This window comes from Cinclus cinclus, chromosome 8, assembly GCF_963662255.1.
Source record: "Cinclus cinclus chromosome 8, bCinCin1.1, whole genome shotgun sequence".
NCBI classification, from domain to species: domain Eukaryota; kingdom Metazoa; phylum Chordata; class Aves; order Passeriformes; family Cinclidae; genus Cinclus; species Cinclus cinclus.
In genome coordinates, this window is record NC_085053.1 from 3,315,420 (window position 1) to 3,338,545 (window position 23,126).

General features: G+C 42.0%; 1 protein-coding gene across 1 annotated transcript; it reads right to left on the reverse strand.

Moving 5' to 3' along the window:
* Positions 1-1,329: 1,329 nt before the first annotated feature.
* On the reverse strand, positions 1,330-22,531 carry SOAT1 (sterol O-acyltransferase 1). The gene is made up of 15 exons (XM_062497494.1): positions 22,402-22,531; positions 14,979-15,037; positions 11,156-11,304; positions 11,002-11,061; positions 10,584-10,691; positions 8,625-8,907; positions 7,445-7,523; positions 6,706-6,787; positions 6,000-6,045; positions 4,798-4,927; positions 4,286-4,383; positions 3,700-3,798; positions 3,072-3,207; positions 2,154-2,299; positions 1,330-1,386 (listed from the first exon to the last, which is right to left on the reverse strand). The coding sequence occupies exons 1-15, from the start codon at positions 22,523-22,525 to the stop codon at positions 1,330-1,332; spliced, it is 1,656 nt and encodes a 551-aa protein (XP_062353478.1). The 5' UTR covers positions 22,526-22,531.
* Positions 22,532-23,126: the final 595 nt, after the last annotated feature.

The following is a 23,126-nucleotide window of genomic DNA, read 5'->3' on the forward strand; positions in this document are numbered from 1 at the left end:
TGTATCCAGACACTCTGGAAGTTCCCTGTTCTGTTTAGCACCTGACAACAAGGGAGCTGAAAGAACTCTGACTGATTAATTGCTATGGAAATACCAAAATCACCAAACACCTTTTTTGGTGTGTGTGTGTGAGAGGGTGTCCTACCTCTTCACCAAGAAGACAGTACCCGGGGAGCTGATCTCCACCTGAAGCCACCTCTGATATCAGGGCAGACACAAGCAGGTGACAAAGCAGCTCTGGGCCAATCCTCATTCCCCAGCAGCACTAGAAGCTTCTCCAATACACACAGGCAAGGTGTGCTGGCACATTGAACTTCACATGGCCATTTCAAACAAGATCATGCTCTGTACCTGTAAAGTTGATCCCATTTTCTTACAGTTGGGTCATAGCATTTCAAGTTTTTCTTAGTAAAGAAACCCTTAATAACCTGTATACCTTAAAGCACCTGCCAAATTAAAGCAAAAGCTCTTTCACAAGTTAATCATATTAAAAGAACTGATTACCTAGAGCAGGAGAAAGGAAGAGCAAGAAGAAAAGATACTCCTCAAGTCACAAGGGCCTTCAGAGAACAAAAATGCTGCAAGGCAGTTGGGAACTAAATGAATACAGAGAAAACACATTTTTGGTGTAAAAAGTCATATAAAGACTTTTTATATGACTTTTATATGACTTTTTATATGGCATGCCCTTTTATATGGCATGCCCTGCTTCTGAACCTGACTCAGCACGGTGACAATCCCTCATCCTCTGCCCATTTTATACGTGTTGGCAGCCAACATACACAGGATGCAGTTTGAAGCCAACCAGGAAAACTTTGGCCATCTTCAGAGCAAGAAGGCAAACACTCTGTTGCTCTGCCACTTGTCCATGTCACAGTGGCAGGCAGGATCATGAAGAACAGAAGTTTTGTAGACATCCCATTACCAAAAAAGAGAAAATAATTGCAAAGGAATGGCTAAGAAAGATGGACGGATACCAACAATGAGCTACCAGCAAATCTGACTAGCTTGCCTCTAGTCCAGAAAAGCAGCACTTGGGGGGACCCCTGGATGAGTAGGATTCCAGTAGACTCCACCTTCAGCTCAGTGTTTTACTGGCATGGAAATGGCTCAAAGTGGGACAGCATGTAATAGATGCTGCCTTTGAAGTCTGTTGCAATCCAGGTCAACTGGTTTGCTCCAGCAATGTTTAAAAAATTACAGTTTCTCCCCAATAAACAGGAGGCACAACTTCCCTTAGAAAAAGTCTGTAGTGAGTTAGATCATTGGTCCAAATACTTGAAGGACACCTCTGTTTTTGTGTGATGACATGGCCAGAGCACCCCATTTTCACATCTTCGTATGACACGACCATGAGCGTGGCTTTAAATAGTCCAGGAATGTGGGCTGCAAAACATGGAGAGGCAGTAAAAATTAGTCACAGGCCAACAGCATCAGCTGTGGTACAAGCTGCTGAAGTCAAATTTCTCTAAGAGGAAAGATCAAACCACATTTCTGCACCCTACAATCCTGTTCTTGCCCTCACTAAGCTGTCCCTGAAAATGTAAGTACAGCCACAAGTTCTGTTACATCAGGTAAACACTGTGCCTAGTTGTATAAAGAAGCCAAATAATTTATCACGGCAAACTCTTAATTGAGAAGAATCAAACTTAAAATAGAGGCTGCCAAAGGATACCTTCGGTTAAAACTGAAATCAACTGGGACAGCAGGAGGTTTTATCTAGAACAGAATCTGGTACCAAGAAAATGAGTTAAAGAAAACACCACCAGAACCCCAAACTACCTATAGGCAACCACTTTTCACCACCACCCACTCTAGCCTGGGAGAGGCACAACAGAACCAACACAGTTCTTCTGACTTCATTGGCTAAGTGCTGCAGTTCCATTGCCACAGCCTAAATGAGGTCTAGCATATCCTCAGAAATGGGTTAATACCACCCTCAGTTTCAAGCAGTGAAATACTACCAGCACAGAAAGAGCACTACTGAAAGCACTTCCGTTAGGCAGCCTCTAGGCTAAATAACTCCTAAGGAACAACAGATGTAGCACACTGCCAGATAGGCTCGTGCCATTTAACTTCCACTCTTCCTGCACAGCAAGACAGGACAGCCACTCCCACAGCTGGTTATCCCACGGGAAGGGCCAGGCACTCACATTTTCTGTGGGGCAGTACTGGCGGGCATACCACTCCTGGCTGTAGAGGCAGATGATGACACCTTGGCCCAGGAAGAGGGAAGTCCACATGATCACATTCCAGAAGGGCCCTTTCCGACGGTCATTCAGGGTGAAGTTGAAGACCACTGAAAATGGGAGAAATGAGAAGCAATGCTCAGAAACAAACCTAAGATTCAAGAATCAAGGATGAACTGATTTCACTGGATCTTCTGCTCCTTTCACTTCATCTCTGGAGCAAGCCAGTTACAGCATGATAATCTGGTTATGCCTGGCAACAGAGCATATACTCTGAGCTGATTCTGACATTTACTTTCAGTAAGTTTGCCAACAAGCTGTGTGCCTCTGGGGATAAAGATTATTTGTGGTACACTGGTCACCAAGGCATGGCAGCAGTAGCCTGGAGTTTATTAGAGCCCTCTAACTCAAAACACAAAAGGAAATGCAAGAGCTCTGACTATAAATGGGCTCTTCCTCACTGCAATAGTGAAGTAATAATTGCCTTATACTGTGACTTTATAGAGGAAGACTGACAAGCTGCTGACACACAGCAATTCAACTACAGCTTAGCAAAGAGGAAGCAGAGCTGTTAAACTCTGTGCAGTGTCACAGGAACAGCAGTGTATCACATACATCTCTCTTCCTCACCACCAAGACCTTGATCATCTAAGCCCCCAAGGTTCTAAATCATCTGTGTGTATACAGGTGTGTATCTACTGAGCTGCAAAAATCCATTCACAAAGCTTGGACTCACAATTGCAACCCTTGGGCAGCAGTACTGTGTGTTAGTGCTGAAGGAACAGCTGGCATCATTATCAAAAGCACAAACCCCGCTTCTCTAAAAAAAAAAAAAGCCACAAACCCCACAGCCACTCCCACACTCTCTTCCTTGGAACTTACCTCCAAAGCATGAAAACAGGCAGAAGAGAACTGGATAGAAGAAGCCAAAGCAGATGCTGAGGACATACTCGTGCACAGCAGCTGACACAGTGAAGACAGACAGCATGGCTGCTGCTCTGAACTTCTTACCAAAAAACTGGGAGAGAGAAGAATGCCAAGTATTAGGAGCTACTCTGGTGTGGCTTTTGTTTGTTGCAACACACTGAATTTTCTTCCCTGAGCTACGAAGGTTCTCCTCCAGCCAAGAGGCACATGTGAAATGCTAAGTGCCTTACAGAGCACCTTGGGGTTCAGGTGTTTCTCTTCAGGTATATTTCTGGTTGCCTGCATTAGTACTTGTGCTGAGCCCACTCATTAAACACCTACCACAGCTCATGAAGACTGCAATGTGAGTTCTGACTGCTGAGGCAGTCCCTGAATTCCTACATCTCAGCCCCACATTTTCACACATTAAGGACTTGAAAATGAACAACGGATCTCTAAAACACACAGCGGCTTCCCACAACAGCTGACGTGAAACATTTTTATGCTTCTAAACAGACAGGAATGCTGCATCTTGACAAATGTACCATTTTGCCCAGTAGCTGAGTGTTTAGTTAACAAAAGAATACATCTGCCTGTTACTCACCCAAAGGAAGTCCCTGTAGGCATAGTAATAGAGCCAATCATGGACTACCACGTTCCAGGTTCTGTAGTAGTTTGCATAGGATGTGGAATTCCACCAGTCCTGAAAGCACAATTGAAAGACTATAAATCTAATTAACTATAAAACATTATAAAGGGCTTTTCTAGGATATCAAATTGAAAAATGTTGAACAAAATATACCAAACTAACATAACAATTTGACCATGCTTTCCATCGCACTTTCAACATTCTTCTTGGAGTACTGAGGTCTGGTTTTATGCCAAACTGCAGTGGCTGACATGATAAAAGAACAAAAAGAGGGTTAATGGAGCTATTGGGTAGGTCTGGTGGCTGGTTCTGTTTGTGCACAGGGGTGTTTCACCTTGAAGCAACTCAGACTGCCAAGCAGAAATCAAATCTGTTCTACAGCACAGCAACAAACTTAAGCCTTAACACCACAAACCCAAAAGAAAAATCCCATGTTTTTTTTGTTTGGTAAAATAACCTTCAGTTCCCTCTTTTTTTAAAAAAAAATTTATTATGACAATGATTTTCAGAAGCTTTATAAACTACAGATCCTGCTTCTCACCTTGTAGAACATCCTGTCTGCAAAGCGCAGCATCTCAGCAAACGCATTGAGCCAACAGTGAAGGAACGCAAAGAACACCAGGAAGAGAATCAGTACACCTGGAAACAAGGGATAGCCACACCAGTTTTGCAGTGTTCTCTCTCAGCCACAAGCGAGAGCACCTAACACAGTCAAAAATTGTTCTTATAGGCACTGACACAGATGAGCTCTACTGTTTTGTACAGGTAGCAATACAACAGTATTTCAGTTTCTCACCACATCAGGCCCTGCTTGCCCCAGGGGCGACAGCAAGGCTGCCCCAGAGCCTGCAGCTTGATTTGAAGACAGTTAAACTCAAACCCAGCTTTTATTTTGCATTGCTGATTTTGAAGTTTTACCCCTTAATGCCACAGTCCGCCCACAAGATCTCCTTTATTGATCTCTGCCTGTCATGAATGCATCTCAAATTAAGCACTTCTCCCCCTTTCACCTCTTCCACAAAGATAAAAGTCACTCATGGATCTGGACCTTACCTGGCAGGATGGAGTTGAAGATACAGAGGACCAGCCCTCGAAGGTTGAAGGTTTCCTGACTACTGTTGCGAAACTGAGGAATGCAGAGTCTCACAAAGATGTAGTAGGCATAGAAGAGTGAACCAAGCACCTGGAACAAAAATACCCCAAAACCTGACTTCATAACAGGAATGCAGAGTTAACACATCACCACTTGCCAGCTCTATCACAGAAAAGCAGCTGCCTACAAAAGCCAAAATAATTTATTTTACATTGCTGCCAATAAACCTTAAGGATGCAGGCAGAAAGAAAGCCACAGCAATCCCTGGAGCACACTGACAGCCAGCAGCAAAACCAACTTCTCTTTTCTACTACAACAGCTGTCAGTTTTATCCAGTCCTATCAAATCACACATTTTGACAGAAAAAAATCCATGCCACTGCCAAAGTGGGGAAGTACCCTTGATCTACATCCAAGATGGCAGAAATAATTGCAAAATACTTAACTGTAGTTAAATCTAATATTAAACCTTATATTTATTTTATTCCAAAGGAGATGTTTACAGGCCAAAGCATCTCAGGCTTTCTCTGGCTCATGAACTGATGCTGTGGATGTTGAGGTCAAACTGCCAGTCACAGTTGAAATACTCTGATGTAAGGCAGGTGTGTGCTGTCATCCTGTTTGTCTAACAGCAAGCAGCCAAAGGCCTGTTCATGCTGCCTTTTTTTTTATTATTGTTTTGCTGTTTAAACCATAAATGCATTGTGTGACAGCAAAGGTTTCAGTCACCCAAATCCACTACTTGGAAACCCATCCACAAGAAGCTACTGAAGCTCACGGCTACTAATGTGAATAAGGAATCAACCTTAAACTCAAGGATTTGGACTCCAGGCCTCATTATTTCAAAACTGCTCTTAATAGCTGCAGAGAGGAAGCTGTGCCAGTGCACTAGAATCAGAGTGAAGAAAGAGGGCATGGGTGTTGCTCTACACACACAGTTTTTTATTTTATCTGGAGGCCTGTTTAAGCAAAGATTTATTTTTTTTTCTTTCTTTGGCACAACCATTAGTGCAGTAAGATCACAGTTTGTTAGTCACTGAAAAGTATTCTTTATTGGTAAGCCCATGCCAAGTAGAGTGATTTAATGCCAAAGAGAGAGCTGTTGAGCAACACATCTTAGATGACCTCCAAGAGAATATTCTGCAGAAAGCTTCACCACTCACCTGTGCAAACTTGGTAGCTACATAGCCCCATCTTATCGTGGGATTCCTAGGAAAAAGAACAGGATATAGCTAAATTTGACCTCAAAGCAGCAAACCCTTCCCTTCAATTACTTGAAGGATTTTTCAACTTCACTGACATATTCTCCAAGAGAAAAAGAAAAATAAATAAAAAGGTTTTTGAGATCCAGAATTCTTAATCTCCTGGCATCCAAGGATGTCTGCCCAAATTGCTGGTTCCTCACTTTCAACTACAGCAGAACTCCAGCAATTCCATAAATGGAAAGGCATCTGGAGGGCAGCACTGTATGGTTCCATAGGAGGTGGGGATCCAGGGACAGCTGTGTGAAGGACAGCTGACTTCACACTGCCAAAGTGCAACCCAGCAATGTACAGAAGAGTTTGAGAGTTGCTACTTTTAAGGGCTTTAGCCTCAAACTCAGAGACAGGGCAGCTTATTAGCAGCTCATAAAACACACAGGTTCCTACTGCAGGAATTGCCTATCATCACATACTCAAGTTCTTAATTTGTTCAACTTGAAGTGAGTTTCCCAAAGAAAAAAAAGCAGAACTCCATGAGCAAGTCTTGCCCTTGCCAGCTTAACCACATCTTTATGAAAGCTCTAACTCATAAATTGATCACACCCAGGGGTGCTTGGTGTTGTTCAGTTTTCAGACTACTTTAGTGTTATATTCTTGCTCACATTACCTGGGGTAGTTGTCTCTGTAGATGAGGGTGGGAGCAAAGAGGAAGTACAGGTACTGAGAAATTCTAGGAATATGTAACGTGCCTGGGAAGAGGGAGAAACAAAAAACAAAAGAACGCGCTGCAATCTTTTTACTGACAGTTCAGTTTCTGGAGAAAATTGGTTTTTATTTCACAAAACAGAACCCTTCTCACCTCATAAACCTCAGTCTGGAACTAGAAGTGTGGGATTTGCAGAGAGTAAAACAAACTTGACCTTTCAGATGGTGTGCATGAAAAACAGTTAACAAGTGAGGGTAACCAACTATCTGCTAACACCTTGGTATCACATTTCCTTTCCTATCAACACGTGGGCTCAGTCATGAGCATACCAGCTCTAGCATGCCTTGCTTAAAAGACCTTTTGTTCTATGATTGCTGTCACTTCAACAAGAGCACTGAGCTGGAGGTCTGCAAGCAACATCTAGACACCTTTTACTCCTAAAAGCAGAAAGAGGGAATTGTGGAGACCAAAGACTTAAGACACAGAGAGGACTTAGACCTGAACAACAGTCTAGCTTGTTGTCTAAAACAACTGAATACAAATGAAAAGGTTCAGGCTGAAATTATGATGCAAAACCTTTGACCTCCCCATCCAAAGTCACCTATTCAAATCCCACCACTCCAGCTCGTGAGGGCAGCTCAAAGCAACAGAAGGAAAGCTAGAGCTGGCTATGTAAAATGAAGCAGGGCAAGTTACTCACCAGACTTGTCCTTCACCGAGGACAGGACTCGGGGTACGTTCTCCCGGATGAAGGAATGTGCCTTCATAACGAGACGAACCTGTAAGGCCAAGAGAAGAGCAGCTTAGTGCTCCCATTTTCACAACTTTCCAGTGAAGACTGGATCAAGCATTTTACAGCAACATGTTCAGCATCTTGGTTTCTTTCCCATTTAGCCCTTTTACAAGGAAAGGGCTGCTTCTTCTGCCCACAAGCCTGTTTAACTGATATGAATTCCAAACTCTGCAAGGGGAAACATGCAGCAGCAAACATGGCTCAGGAGAGTCAAAACACACCTCATCTACACTTGCAGGACCACCACACACACAAGGACTCTGAATAACACCAGCAAGTCACTGATCAGCTAACATTAACTTAAAATTGAAGGGAAACCTTCTCCATTTCAGCAGGCCAGAATGTTTCAAAGTCTAGATGACTCCTTGAAGTTACATGTGTTGTACAGCAATTATCACTACCTGGGTATAAGATGGTGTCCCAAATAAATAGTCCAGAGCTGTCGAGCAAGATTTTCTTTTAATTTGGTTTTAATACTGAAGAACCAAAATGAGAGCCAGTTCAAAGTTAATTCTTAAATCTTATCCCTGACCATCCTTGTTTTAACCTGGTGGTCTGACCAGACCTTCACTCTTGCACTCTTACCCTGCTCCCCACAAAAAAAAATTCTACTTCCAAACAAGTTCTGGTAACAGAGCCAAGATACTTGCTTCTTGAGAACAGAAATGCCATCAGGAACCACTTCTTGACTTTGTACTTGTTTTTTTTTTGGGTTTTGTTTCTTAAAGAGGAACGTTACAACTTCCTTGTGCACTGTGGCACAACATGTTCTTAAAATTAGTTTTAAGCACTTAGCATCCACAAGACAACCAGAAATAAATGGAATGCCAGTAAAATCCACAGTAAAATCTTAAATACTGGGTAAAAAGCTGCAAGCAGTTTCCAGGTCAAAAAAGTTTATTCTCTTTCTTACTAGATTTGCTGCATGTAACTGTTCTTAAGTCTCAGAGATACTGCATCCACAGCCTCAGCTTAATTTAATGAATAAAAGCAACATTTGAATCCTTTAGGAAAAAGGACCCTTTCCACTTTGAAAATAAAAAATCAATGTATCCTAGAATACAGAGGATACAGGGTAGGGACTTACCTGTTCCAGTATTACAATGAAGCGGGAAGCTGGAGGCAGGGCATAGGATACAGCAACATAGGTTGGTCCAAACCCAAGCCCAGCTATTTGGAAGAGTGTGAACAGCATGCCATAGAAGAAAGAGTGGACTGAACGATGGGAGGAACTGGAATAGCCTTGGGCCCACCAGACAAAAAGTTTGTATGGAACAAATACTGTGGCAGTGAACATGCACAGCCAAGTACAGAAGACAACTGGGAACTTTCCAAAAACAAAGACCAGGAGATCAAATCCCAGGACCAGCCTAGAAGGCACAAGGAAAGAGACAATTTTTGAGCGTCCATTCTTTGATTAGAAACATTTCACTCAGTGGCTACAAAACACAAAGCTTCTAGATCATAACTGTTTGACAGTCCGGATAGAAGTGACCGTGGCAATATCAGCTCAGGGCTGTCAGTGGCAGCTTCAAGTAGCCACCCTCAAGTATCCCAGACCTTAAGAGAACAACTGATGCCATCAGTACTGCCAGGCACATCTTACCTTCAAATCCCAGAGGGCTTAAGCACATCTAAGATCAGCATGTGCTTTAAGAGTAGGCTCAAGCTCATCTCTCCTAAGACCAGGCACGTGATTGAAGAATCCACTGCTGAAACACTGTCCATGAGAACTTTTGGCGAACACTCCCGAGACATCATCACTACTCCACTGAAACTCAGTTCTTCCCAGGGGCTTAAGCCTAAATAGGTTTTTTCCCTGCCTCTACAGGCATAGGGTATTTTAACATCCAGCACTCAAACCTAGTTTAATCCTTTTTTGTGGGCATTCCACATGGATTCAGTTTAGAAGTTACCCATAAGGTTCAGGGTCATTAGAAGGTCAGTCCAAATATGACCAACCAGGAACTTTAGTCCACTAATCAAGCTTAAAACATAAGGACATAAACAAAAAGCTGATCAACTTTACTGCCTCTCACACTCAGAGCTTACTCCTACAATAGGCAGCTCTTCTAAACTAAGAGCAGAGAAGATGACAGTACAGAATACACCAGCAAAAGTTTTTCCTTCTCAGGTGGAGGCTCAATTGCAAACTGGATTCAAATTATCAGATCTAGCTAAAACAACAGATGATTTGTAAAGTAATCAGGGTATCCATCCCTAGCTGATTTTAAGGTAAATACACATTCTCCCCCAGGGTCCATACACTAGTACGCTAGGATCAGCTAAACAACGTTCAATAGCACATGAGCCTGTTATACCCAGACTAAAGGGACAATGATTATAATCAAGATACAGCTCTGTTTTTGTACACTGAAGAGCAGATAATCAGCAAGATAAACAGGTAATCCTACTTGTGTACATGAGATACAGCTTGCCAAAATACTATTTAAGCAACAAGTAAGAGTGAGGAAAGCAGCCTTTCACAATCTTGTTCACAACTGGCTACCTGCAAAGCACTATCTTAGCAGAGGCTCTGCCAACATCCTTGAGATTTTTTTCCCCAGGAAAAACAAAGTACTATTTTAAGTACAAGTACAGTGCTCCAGAACTGTCATTTTTAAACAGAGGAAGGACTACTGAAGTATTTAAAGTTTTTCTAAGCAGAGTCCTTCTTCAGTGCAACACAAGCAGCTGAAAGCTGCTGTCTCATGAAATATACTCAACTAAAATATTCCACATTCCCTTTTGCCAGCCTCGTGATGAGCTAAGCACGTTGGGCTGAAGTGTGTGGCCACAACTCTCGTGTAACACGTCAGTTAGCAGTGTTTTCCTGACATCCAGCTTTCCAATTTGAAAAGGCCATACCCTCTCAACAGGAATTCCAGCATGTATTCTAAGTATGCCAAGTTGAAACCCATAGTTCCAGCAACACCCCAAGAAGGATTCCCCCTTCTTTCTGCAGCATTCTGCAGTTTTGTGTGCATCTGTCACTCTGGAAGAGCTATTCCCAGCCCTTATCCCTGTCTTTCCATGGCATTCTTACCTTCCTTCATCAATGAAGTCTACTAGAAGTGTACTGAGGATGAAGACAATGAGAAGAGCGATGAACATGTGGTAGATTGTCCTGATGTGACTCACTTCAAACAGCTCACTAAGGGAGAGACCAGAGTTAAGGCACAACTGGGAGGCCACAGACACTTCCTCAGCTTATCCTCAGACAAAGGGTAATTAGCCATGATCCCAGTGGTACTGAGAGGGCTGTAATTAATGTTTGTATTTGCAAGATGTAGTACAGATTTTTAGAAAGAGAGAAGCTTGAACAGATTAATCCCCATGGGTTTGAACATAAGACTGAGGGTAGTGGCAGGGAAAGTATCTCAAAGCAAAGGCTCATTAGCTTGCTATCAAGGGTATTTTCAGTGAATTTGATGAAATTACTTTGATGAAGTTAAGTTACTCACTCCAAGAGGGACCTCCTGGCAGTAAAGATTTTCCCATGTTCTGGAGGGGCCCTTGAAGTCCTACAAACAAAGAAGAGAACATTTGAAACAAAAAAGGAAATAAAGCTTCCAGGAAACACAACCTTGTTATAGCAACAGCTTAAAAGGGACTTACTTGGCTTTGTGCAGTTCCTTCTCTGCACAGGAAGCTGGGAAAAGGGAGGCTGGAGATGAGGAATCCAGGAGTGCTGATTTTGCCACCAAGCTGTTCACAAACTCTGTGAAGTGACTGTCCACCTCCTTCATGAATGCTGGTTTTAGTTGCTGACAGAGTAAAAACACAGTAGCAAACTGTTTAACTTGCTGGATATATTTTCATAAAATATTTATACTCCTTTTTATCCTGGAGCAGGACAGAGCAAGGCATCAATAAAACACTTCTGTACCATGTGCCAACAGTTGGAGCCTACTTGGATAAAGACTGAGGCTTATCCTGGCTTGTTTACACACCTCAGGCCAGCAGACTTTGAATAACATTTATCTTCTCCATCAGATTCAACACAGAATTGCTCTGGCCTTTTAGAAGATGGATCAGAGTTCTGAGAATTTAGTTCCTTAATGATTAGTCTTTAGTTCCTAAATATGATGAACCTAGTAATGAAGCACAGTTAAGAGCCAACCCCTAAGCTCCTGAACACTGTCAGAGAGCCATCGCCTTTTCGGCACAGGCAAAAGGCAAGTTTCAAGAAATTATTTAAAACCTAATTGCACGTTATATTTTGTTTTCTTAATGCAAGTGTTTACTAGTCATGTTTGTCTGAGCATTCTTTGCCTGGGACTTTTCCAGTTTGCCTCCAGATTCAAGTTGCAAGTCTTCCTACATGATAATTACATGTCAATCATTTCATGTGCTCTTCCTACTGACCAGCTGCTCAAGAAACACATGTTTCCCAGATCATAATTCCCAACTCCCATCTACTTTCTCATCTTGAAGGCTGAAAAGGAAAAATCTGTTTTCAAGGAGGTTTCTGGAGAAGAGAGGGTTGTGTTGAGACCCCACAGCACCTGCCAGGGCAGTCAGGGAAGTCAGAGAGGAGCTCTTCAAGAGTAAGTGTAGGGACAGGACAAGAGGAAATGGCCTCAAACTGGCAAAGAGTAGATTTAAACCAAAGGTGAGGAAAAAAATTCTTCCCTGTGGGTGTGGTGACACCCTGGCACAGGTTTCCCAGACAAGCTGTGGCTGCCCCATCCCTGGAAGTATCCAAGGCCAGGTTGGACAGGGCTTGGAGCAACCTGGGATAGGGGAAGGTGTCCGGCACATGGCAAGGGGTGGAACAAGATGATCTTTAACAAGATGATCTCAAACTATTCCATGATCCTATAAAATACATGAATAGATGATGTATTCTTATAAAATACTCCTATTTAATGTGACAACAGCCAAGTAAGTTTCCTCCCTGCCAGAAAATACATGATCTGAAGTGAGACCACATACAAGCAGGAGACCCTGAAGTCACAATGGATCAGAACTCTAAATTCCTCCCATTCTATAGTGGTCAGATCCAGAGAGATCTCTTGAAGCAAAAGCTGCAGTAGGAGAAAGAGCAGAATAGTATTTATCTTTAAAAGACATCTTTCTCCTATTTGGCAGCTTCCAGAACAGATTAAACAACCTTCATCAATGCTTAACAAAATTCTTAGGATTTGGCTACTTTTAGATATTGCTTTCCTGGGAGGCAGAGGATTGTCCCTGCAAGAGATATGAACTTGTTCCTTTAAAAACAGGAGGGAAAAAAAAAAAACAAAACAAAAAACCCCCAAATATTGAGTACTTGTGAATATAACCTGTAACAGAAGACACTGGTGCTCTCTGGTACAGCCTAATTTTACAGCATAAATGCACATATCACTACAAAAAAGTCAAATAGAAATTCCTACTTCTGTTGGAGGGCTCAAGTTTCCATGCAAAACAAACCTCAAGTGAGGGTTTAGCAGGTGATATTTCCTTAAAGTGCCTCTTCCCTTTGGCTGGCACTCTGCTGAGATTGCAGGCTCCTAACACGGCCCTCCAGGGCTGATACCAACACGTGCAGACTGGGAGAGCAGGGCATGAGTTCTTAATAGTTTAAACAAAATACAAACCAGAGTACAGGTCCTATAGTAGTTGTAACTAACTGCAATTACAAACCAAAAACCCTTAAAAGAATGTTATGCCATCAAAAAGAGAAGCTGGCCAAAAATAAAAAATTGATGACAAGTCAGAGAAAGTTGAGGGAAGCAACCCTTACTTACAAAGTTGCAACAGCTCCCCAGTACTTGACTCATTCTAACAGATTTGGTAATTTTTGTCACTGACACATGACAACCCTCAGCCCTGACCTAGTGACAGAACACACCATTCTTAACTGTTTAGAATGAATAAAGGACTGGACTTCCAGACTGCAGATGCTTGAAGACCTCCTATGCATGAATAACACCCAGCTCCTACAAATCCCATTTACACCTTGAGCAGGCTTTTCACAAATCAAGCATCTGCCTAGAATTTAGATAATTATCACAGAAAAGGTAAACTGCAATCCAAGCCTCTGTTCAGTGGTTCCCACAGCAAAAGGGCTCAGCACTCCAGGAATTCTCAAGCATTTTAAAATAGGGTGGTTATTCTTCCCCTCTGCCTTGAGGCACCTGAAACAAATCTGCAAGCTGCATAAAGTTTAAAATCGGAAGTCCTTGTGTTTTGGGAGAAACCCACTGGTTTTCTACGATTCTCTTTGTGGGTAAGCAATCACTTTTTCTATGAACTGCCTCTCAAAGCTGGTGACCATTAATAAAAATAAGGAACAAGAGACACTCCTGAAGAATGAAGTCCAAGGTCAAGCTGTTCCCTTGCAATCAGCTAGTGGTCCCTGGACCTTCCAAAGCTACTTGTGCTTGACAGTGAAAGCCTTCTCCTGTAAACACCCACTGCCAACAGTGATTAACAACGACTGTTTTGTCTGCAGAGGAGTTACCAGGCTTGATCTCCTATTCTCAATAAGGATAAACAGCGTAAGACAACATCCAAAATAAAATTCTGAGCTGACTATCCCTCTAAAGGGCTGAATTTTAGGAATTGTAGCAAAAAAAAGCAGCACACCCTTTGCAGATGACTATTTAAAAATACTTTAGTTATACCTGTTATAAAGACACACCACCTATAGAGGTAGGGAGAAAAAGGAAGTAAAAAAAAAAAGTGAAATTGGAAAAATCTCAAAGGTACAAGGTATTTTTCTCTGTCTTCTAAGTATCTACTCCCTGTTATTCATGTCAAGGTGGCACATTCAGATTACTTCAGATTTACCACGGAATTTTCTGCAATAAAATTATGCAAGAGTGCAGGGCAATTCGCCCTGAAGGGCACGGGTGCCACAAAACAATGGTTAACAAGGAGGGTGCAGTTGTCAGCCAATTTCATTTAATTTTGGCATAAATCACCTTAATATAATCTAAGACAAAGGCAGGCCACACAGATGCAGATAGTGCCAGAAACACCCAGTGCTACTTTCTTTGAGGATATTGTTCACTGACAAAAAGGAGGAGACCAAAGCTCAGGAAGGTCATCTCCACAGCCAGGGCAGCAGAAACCGGGATGCAGGCTCCGTGCTGCCCTTTATTCAACGGATAGCAGGACACAGAGCATTTTAAAGGCTCAATATGCAAGGAGGCTGGCTAATCATCACACTGCCAAAAGTTAGTGGTGAGTCAATTTTCATTTTATTTACAGGTCTCAAAGATCATTCTTATCTTTGGACTTCAAACTATTGGGGTCAAGTAAGACAGAACCTCATTACATAGCACTACCCCTCTTGTGCAAAGTGGGAGAGAGAAAGAGGGCTGTGGAAAAGGCACTGCACTCAAGCTAGGACTGAATAGGGCTATTTGTGTTCCAGGGCTAGTGACTTGCCAAAAGACTTCCAGGGTCAATTGTCCTGCTCCCCACCACAAGCAAGTATTGTGTTTACCTCAGCTTCTGCTATGAGCTGCATTTTCCTCGTTATCACGTGGTCGACATCAACCCAGCCTAAGGAAGGAAAGCAAATATTGAATATTTTTAGTTGCATGTCTGAAAACACAAAAAGCACAGCATACAGTAGTTCAGACTACTACAGTAGTTGAGACACCAATTTTTCAACAGCATTTCTGACTGCTACGAGGGTCCTACTAAAATCAAAGCTGCAGGAAGTTCATGAACTACGACCACGTGTTTTAGGATCACAGCACTGTAAGGCAGTCAAACAGCTGGGAACATGCTGGATTTTATTTTTCATTGGCAACTCTGCACATTTTTCCAAGGTCCCTAAACATATTGAGCCTTGAAGCAGCAATCAGAACGACCCTTAGAAGGTCATTTCAAAATGTGCTGATTTTTTTATCAGGGTTTTATCTTAACCAGACATAAGGTTAGTTTGTCTGGAGGCCTCTACATTGCCAACAGTCAAGGCAGTCAGTCACAGCTATTAGTAAAATACCATGATCGGCTCTCAAAAGGCTGAATGGCAACTTGGACAGTTATCCTGTGTTCAAACCTGGCTATTCCCACTCCTTTTATCCCCTAAGAGAAGTGCTAGATATTAGTGTGACTGTATTCCTCAATATGTGTCACTGTTTAAGTAAACAGTCAGGTCTAACACGCCATCAGTATAATCTGACTTTTGTCATTACTAACACCACTGGCCAATGGGTAAAAAGCCTCAAATGCCACTTCTCCTTCACATTAAAAACTACACCTGTGAGATGCCTCTGTGAAATCAAGAGGAACAACACCCATGGATCAGACATTTCGGACTAGCTATGTTTTAGGACAAGCACCAGCTGGTGTTTCACTTCTCCAATAACAACAACACAGAAGATAAAGTTACTTAAAACAGAGAGTCTTTCACATGAAGGAAAATCAAGATTGAAGCAGCAGCATCGATCCCCCTAAAATACCAGTCAGAGTGAAAAGATAGCAGCAAACCTTGCCTTGCTCATATCCTTTGGCATTTACAGCTACAGCACCACCAACATACAGCCAGGATTACAACTTGCATGTTTGGTTTCTAAGACAACATTACCACTTTTAGAATAAGAAGGTACTGAAGTGATTCCCTAATAAGATTCCAGGGAAGCACAAGCTAACAGATTTGCTGTAGAGGTGCCAAAGTTGTGCTGCTGTGAGACAAGAAAACAGACTGATAGCACTATCACAGTGCATAACGTAGCCTCCTTGCATGAGCATAGCCTCTACACAAAATACAGTTTCATTTTCAGAGCAGGAAGTGCTTCTGTGATGCTCAGGAGTGTCAGTCAACCTGTTTGAGCAACTGGTTTTAAGTATTTTAGGTAGACCTGCTTTAGAAGTGACTCCAATTCCAGTACTGGAAAAGAGTACAACACAAGAAAATTTATCTTCAGTGCAGCTATGCTCAGTTGTTAACATTAATTCCACTTCCCACTGATCAAGCAGGAATTTTGTTGTTTTTTTTTTTTTTCCCTATCTACTACACAAGCTATAAACATAGGGACAGACCAGCAACAACTACTTATTACTTAGCAGACTTCTAATGTAACAGCAAACAAGGAAACTGCTTAACACCATTGATTTTGGCTTCATCCAGGATCCATTTTTACAAAAATAGAACTCCTGGTTGCTAAGCATCTCACCTCCAAGACAAAAAAAGGCCAAACACATCAGCATTTAAGCTCATTGTGTTGTTACGTTTGCAGAACTACTGCAGTTTGGAAAACAACTTGAGAAGAACATAAGAAACCCTTGACCCACTCAGCCCATGCAGCCCATGAGGCTGGTCTCAAAAAGATTCTCACCCAACACATAAAAACAAATCAAGTTGTTGCACAAGCAGCAGAACTGTATCCCCTTCAGATGTTCTCAGTGGCTCTACTCCCTCACTCTGCCACTCCACAGTTGTATTCCTGGCCCATTCCTTCTATTACTACTGTGGGAAGAATCACCTTTTGCTGGCCTGCTAGAAAGCAGAACAGAGCTGCTGAGCTCAAAGACCAACTAACCTTTCCCTTCAAACAACTAAGAATTTGTGTCCCTTACCCAGCCGCTAATCTTCAAGATTATACCACGTTTGCTTGAAGCCACCCAACAACAGCCAAAGAGGACATGGCACTTAAGGAATAGCATTATCTCCTTTTTAAGATAAGTTAAAAATAAAATAATCAGTTCTTTGACCGTCTATTTCTTGTCCAGTCTTGCCTTTGAAGCCTCAGTTATTAAAAACTCACATTAAAAAAACTACCCAGGTACGGCTCACTTTGGAAATAAAATATCTTTGTAGACTACAAGGCCATAAAATTTGGTATAGTTTTTCATATACCAGATGTCCAGCATTAACAGCTGTACAAGAAATGAGGACAGTCTTTGACCTGCTGATGCTGTAATTTGTAAATTGGAATTTAAATTGCCCTCCTGTCACTTTATTTGCCCTCATACTAGTGTGCATGAACAAAAAATATTAGAAACAGCATCTTTTAATAGGTTTTAAAACCAACCTCTCCATGGCTTCAGTCTAAGCAATTCTTATGACAAAGTAAGCTCACCTGTGAGCTTGTCTTTCTCAACACAATCTTCTGTAGAAGAAAACTCACCCCAAACCAACCCATTCTGCTGTATTGCATCAGCCCATAAATCCAGCTGTGTCACAAGGCAGATACCAAAGAAAAAGCCCATCATCTTTAATCACTCATCTTCCCTTGCACAAGACTCCACTTATGTTCTGTCAGGTCACTGGAGAAGAGATTCATCACATGATTTTGAGTCTAAAAGAAAATGTGCACTGCTGAGAAGTCCAAATCTTCACTTCTCTTTGACCTTGCAAATGAAGCCTGGATCCCTCTGTATGAATTTGGGATTGAAACAGCATTATAGAAAAATGGACTCAAGGCTGCACTATACAAGGAGGCACACCTTTGCATTTAAAAGAAGTTGAGATATGCCTTAAGAAGACAGAAAAAATATTAAAAGTAATGAGAAAGTTGACTTGAAGACTAGTATGAAATAGTGGCCAATTTCAGAGGAGGCTTAAGCAGGTCTTGCTTTGGAAGAGCTTTTTTCACCAGAAGTTGTTATTTAATGGCATTGGGTTCCCTTCCCATCAGCAAGGACATTAAAGAGATCTTTAGAGGATCACTGGTCTTGGGTTTGATCCTTTTAGAATGTGACTTCTCTGTACAGACCAAATTCCAAGCAGGTTCAAAAGTCAGAAGAAAAAAAATTAATGAACAATTTAATTGTAAGCTTTGTTTCCCTCTGAAAACCAAGCCAATAAAAAAATCACCTGAAGACTGAGAAAGCTTCTTAATTGTTGAGCAACTAAAGTTTCACAAGACTGACAAAGTGCCTATTCTAAAGCATCTTGCTGTCCCTTTTTCAACCCACTCTTACACACATTACAGATAAATGACATCTGAAATGGGTAGAGCAGAGAAACAGTCACATGATGTTGGGGCTGCAGCTTGGGATCCAAAAAACCCCAGCTTTGTTATTTCTTGATACGACAATTTCCCATTCAAGAGGTTAAAGCAACATAGGCAGAAGGATTTCATTAATGTCAGTCACCTGGATTTAAAGGCTCCCTCTCCAAAAACACTGAAGATGTTATCAGAAGCAAAGCCATATTAAAGCCAATCTAGTGCAGGGCTACTGTAAAGAGGGGAGGAGTTCCATATTGCTACAATGCAACACACATTAATAATTTGATGCTAATGAGCCCTTATTCTTACACTTGGTAATTTATTTGGCCACTCAGCAAGTACAGGCAAATTATGACTAGACTCAGCTGATCTGTTTAAAGAATTCACAGGCCATAGGTCACTGCACTGCAGCTGGGCAAGTATTTAGCTTAAAAAGTCAGTTCTGCAGGGACATGGAACCCAAACAGCCTCTTCACTAGCAGGAAGGAACACCAGCATTCTCTACATTATGCTACCATGTCCACAGGTCCGTCATAGAAAACTGCTGAACCTTCACCCAACTCACTGGTTCCAAAACAGGACAGCCAGTAGAATTACCACAATCCACCTAGAGAAAATAGCTTTTTGATCTATCTCTCAGAAACGCATCCCAGACACTCAATTCAAGCAGCTTAATCCAAAAGAAGAAGCCTGTTGAAACAGTGAACATCATCGCTGTGAGTCATACAGCAAAGGCTAAATCTTTCCAAATCGCTTCCTGTTGGAGAGCTCTCTCCTCCTCCATCTCTCTGTAGTCACACACAGTTTGTGCATCACCATGAACTTTTGCACCAGGGATGATCGATAGTAACCTCTCCTCTGGAAGATAACAGCCCCTTTCTAAGATTACCAATCAGGCTTACTCACACCAAACAGATATGCCACACAGCTTGTTTGCAGATCAGCCTCCAGAGACACTTCCAGTCCTTCCCTCATTTCTCAGCAAACAAGAACAGACTCCAAACCCACCATTTTACTGCTCTGAATGGACTATCTGAGCACTTTAGAGGCATTCATGTGCACATTTATGACCCACATCCTCTCTAGCCTTTTAAGATCTGTCCATGCAGTTTTTGTTATGCTCATTCCAGGTGACTGGTACAGTCCAATAACAATATCCCATTAGGAAGAACAGTTTTATATTTCTCTGTGCATCTCCTGCTGAAAACGAATATAAGACTAAATGTAAAACTAATCTTATTAAGGAAGCCTGGCTTTTAACATGGGATTATTGCCACCTAGATCATCTGCTGACTCTAAACCAGGACCAAATTAGTTGTTTAATTACAACACTGGAGCTAACCCAAGGAAGAGAAATGGTGTATAAGGCTGAAGTTCAGCTACCCTGTCAAAGTGAAATTTCAGGCTGAATAATTACAAGACAGAAACAAATCAAGGCACAGAAGAAATCTTCTGGCAATCTCCAAGTTATGAGTATTTCCACACTTCTATAAAACTGGGCATAGCTGAGTAAAAACTATTTGATCTTAGAACCCAAACAATGAGACAGTCTTCAGAAGCACTGAAGAGCCAAGAAAAAAAATAACTTCAACTGTACAAAGAGAAGAGTCAGACCTTCTGTAGCTCAAAAAGCCAATACATGCATTAAAATTATTCCTCTAAGCAATTTCAGATCAACCAATGGATTTGAGTTTTAATGAAGAAAGTATTAAGGGCCCAGAAGTTACTGTAGAAAGTTCATACACTTCTGGAAACAAGTCAGTTGGCCCTCAACACCTCAATTCTCACTGTAGAAAGCAGCCTGTGTTTGCTATAATCAGAGAGAATCAAGGGTGGGTAATCACATTAATGGTTTAGTTTTTCTATGGAAATAACTGCCACAAACATGCTACAATACTTACTTCCATGCATTCTTGGCCCGGCTAGAATCCCTTGACTGCAACAAACATGCATTTTGTCTAAAGCTTTTGCAAGACCCAGCATTAAGTTGTTACAATACAAAAAAAACTGTTGCCAGACAGCAGATCATTAGCTCCACACTGCCTTTGTGCACATCAGCACTAATGCCTTAGAAACAGCTATTCAGGAGAGAATGGCCAGGACAAAAGAAAGAGAAAAAACATTTATGCCTGCTTCTGAGAAATTCTCCCACCTCAGCCATAGAATCCTACCTAGTTACACAGGCACCTTGGACTGCATGAAGAAGCCACTGTCTGCAACTCATGAACACTTCAGCTTCATAAATCTTCAACCTTTGGGTTACAGAGCTGCTGATTTAAGTCCCCTGTACAGACGACTTCCTGACCAGAGGGATGCATCTTTCTCCCATGCCTCAAGGCATCAGATTCATGCCTCCTACCTTCCTGTGTTACTCTTCTTATCACCAACACTGAGCTAAGTAACACTTTGAGACATCTCTGCTTAACTGACAGCAACCTTGGCAGGTAGGAGGCACTCAAATCTTGACTAACCAGGATTCCTCCCTGTTGTCCTTCACTACAGTTTGCATGGGATTAAAATCACACCGCACTGTTCCAAGCCAACACACCAGGCATGTGGACACTTTCAAGAGATCTACCTCAAGATGTTTGCTACACACTCACAATCTCACCTGCAGTGAGGTTTTGCCACATCTCAGAAGTGATAAAAGGAACAGCCTGTAAAGACAGACACACCCACCCATCAAGTCCTAATTATCACTGCTCTATTTATTACTTATCCTTCATTCATTACAGTTAAGGAGTTTCCACGCACAAAAAGGTTAAAAGTGGTAGAACTCTACTCCCGAGCCCAGCTTCACTGGATTCCAGTAGAACCAACTCCCTGCAACTTTCTAACACAGTCCCATTTGAGCCAATTAAAACGATTGTGCCACCAACATCTTAAAATCCCAGTTCTCCATGCAGTTTGTGGGATGGCTGTCTCTCCAATGCATTTTGTTTTATGTAAGAAATCTGACTTGTCCTAAACTTAAACTTGCACCAACTTCCATTTCAGTTGAAAGAATTACTATTGAAATAGTGATGATATCCAGAAGCATATCAGTGAGAATAATCTCCTGTAGTCACTGGCACCAGGGTTTTGGATCTCATACTCACACAACACATTGTGATAACCTACTTCAGCTTTTTGCTTAATCCATCTCACCAAGAGAAAGGAAACAAGCTGCAGTTTCATCTGTAGCCTCCCTATCACCAGGCTGGAATGTGGCACAGCATAAACCACGAATTACAGAGGGTCACAGAGTCCACAGGCAAAACCACTCATAGTGCCACACAACTGTCCCTGCAAAACCCAAAGGACAGGGTATGGCAGCAGTGATCCTTCCACAAAGCCAACTTTAAGCCATGTAACTTTTAAGGTGACCACAAAACAAATGAACACACACACAACTGTTTATTGTTCAGTTTTCTGGGAGCCAAGATTGAGTCTGAATAAAATGGAGCTGTCCTGACCTGAACAGAATCCCAGAGCAGCAGAGAATCATTCTCTGTGGCATCCTACCTCCAGCTGTCTGTCAGGTGGACACACCACCTTAGCCTGGTGTGTTAAAGACCATTTTCTTCCATCTTGAGAAGTCACACACTCAAATGTTGTAAAGGAAGTGAGATGAAGTCCCACAAAAAGCATTTACCAGGATTACTCAAAAGTGTTGCCAGGAGGCATTTGCATAGTTTACAGCATTAATGAATCGCTTCCTCCTGTGACAATTAATCACTGTTTTAGATCCCTTCAAGTACTGCAGTGCACAGCTCCTGAGGGAAAGCTCTGCAGGACAGCACTCCAAACAACCAATACTTGCTGAAGAAGTGCAGCTGGGACACAGGGAGCTCCAACTTCAGCCCTCACAGAGACAGAAAAACAGAAATGAAGGAGCAAAGAGGCAGAGCCATGAGTAGAAAGGGCACCTTAAAGGAGATCACATGCCAGAGATGCAGCCAGTGCTGAGCCACTGAGTCTCACCATTGCTTGAGTTTTGGAAGGGCCTCTCACTCTCAGGTCTCCTCTGTGTTTCTTCATTCTCAGGGGTCTTGCAGGTTGCAGTGGAGCCAGACTGGCGTTTCCTTACACAGTCATCACCTGCCATGGTTACCTAGCTAGATGAGAAAAGAAGAGAAATAATTAATGATAAAAATCCCATGTATTGTCCAAAAATATATTTACATAGCCTTTTTAATACTGAAGTTAGACTTTCTTTCCTTCATTATGAATTCAGAGTGAGGCTAGAGGAAATTCAGCACACACTTGAAGTAGTCATTTACTGTTGATCACACTTCCTTTCCCTTACTACAAGCAGTACAGGAACAAAGTAACCAAGTAAGTTCCCCTACCACAACCAAAGCATCTCCCCACACCACCCTCTTCTCCCTACAGACTTAATAACTACTCAAAGTAACTTAAGCTTCTGCAAAATCTTTAAAATCTAAAAAAAAATTAAAATTTAAAAAACCCTTGCAATTCTTTCTGACAGCCAGATGGACATCAAGACTTGTCTTCTGCGAGATGTGGCAGGCTTATTTTGTAGAATCACCAGCAATATTTGACCTGACCCAAGTCCCTTCCTTATCAAGTTCTCAGCTCTTGCTGCAGGAGCAGCTTCCTCAATGGATCCTTGCGTTCTGCTCAGCCAGGCAGTGGTTGCCTTGCAAACCAAGGAAAAACAGGAAGAAAGTTTGAATGACACCATT

Excerpts from the sequence above, each read along its gene's own strand:
- SOAT1 (XM_062497494.1), bottom strand. The coding sequence starts at position 22,525 with ATGGCAGGTGATGACTGTGTAAGGAAACGCCAGTCTGGCTCCACTGCA. Across the intron at positions 10,692-11,001 it reads GCCAGGAGGTCCCTCTTGGA|TGAGCTGTTTGAAGTGAGTC; the intron begins GTGAGTAACTTA and ends TCTCTCCCTTAG. Across the intron at positions 2,300-3,071 it reads CCTGTTTTCATGCTTTGGAG|TGGTCTTCAACTTCACCCTG; the intron begins GTAAGTTCCAAG and ends TCCCATTTTCAG.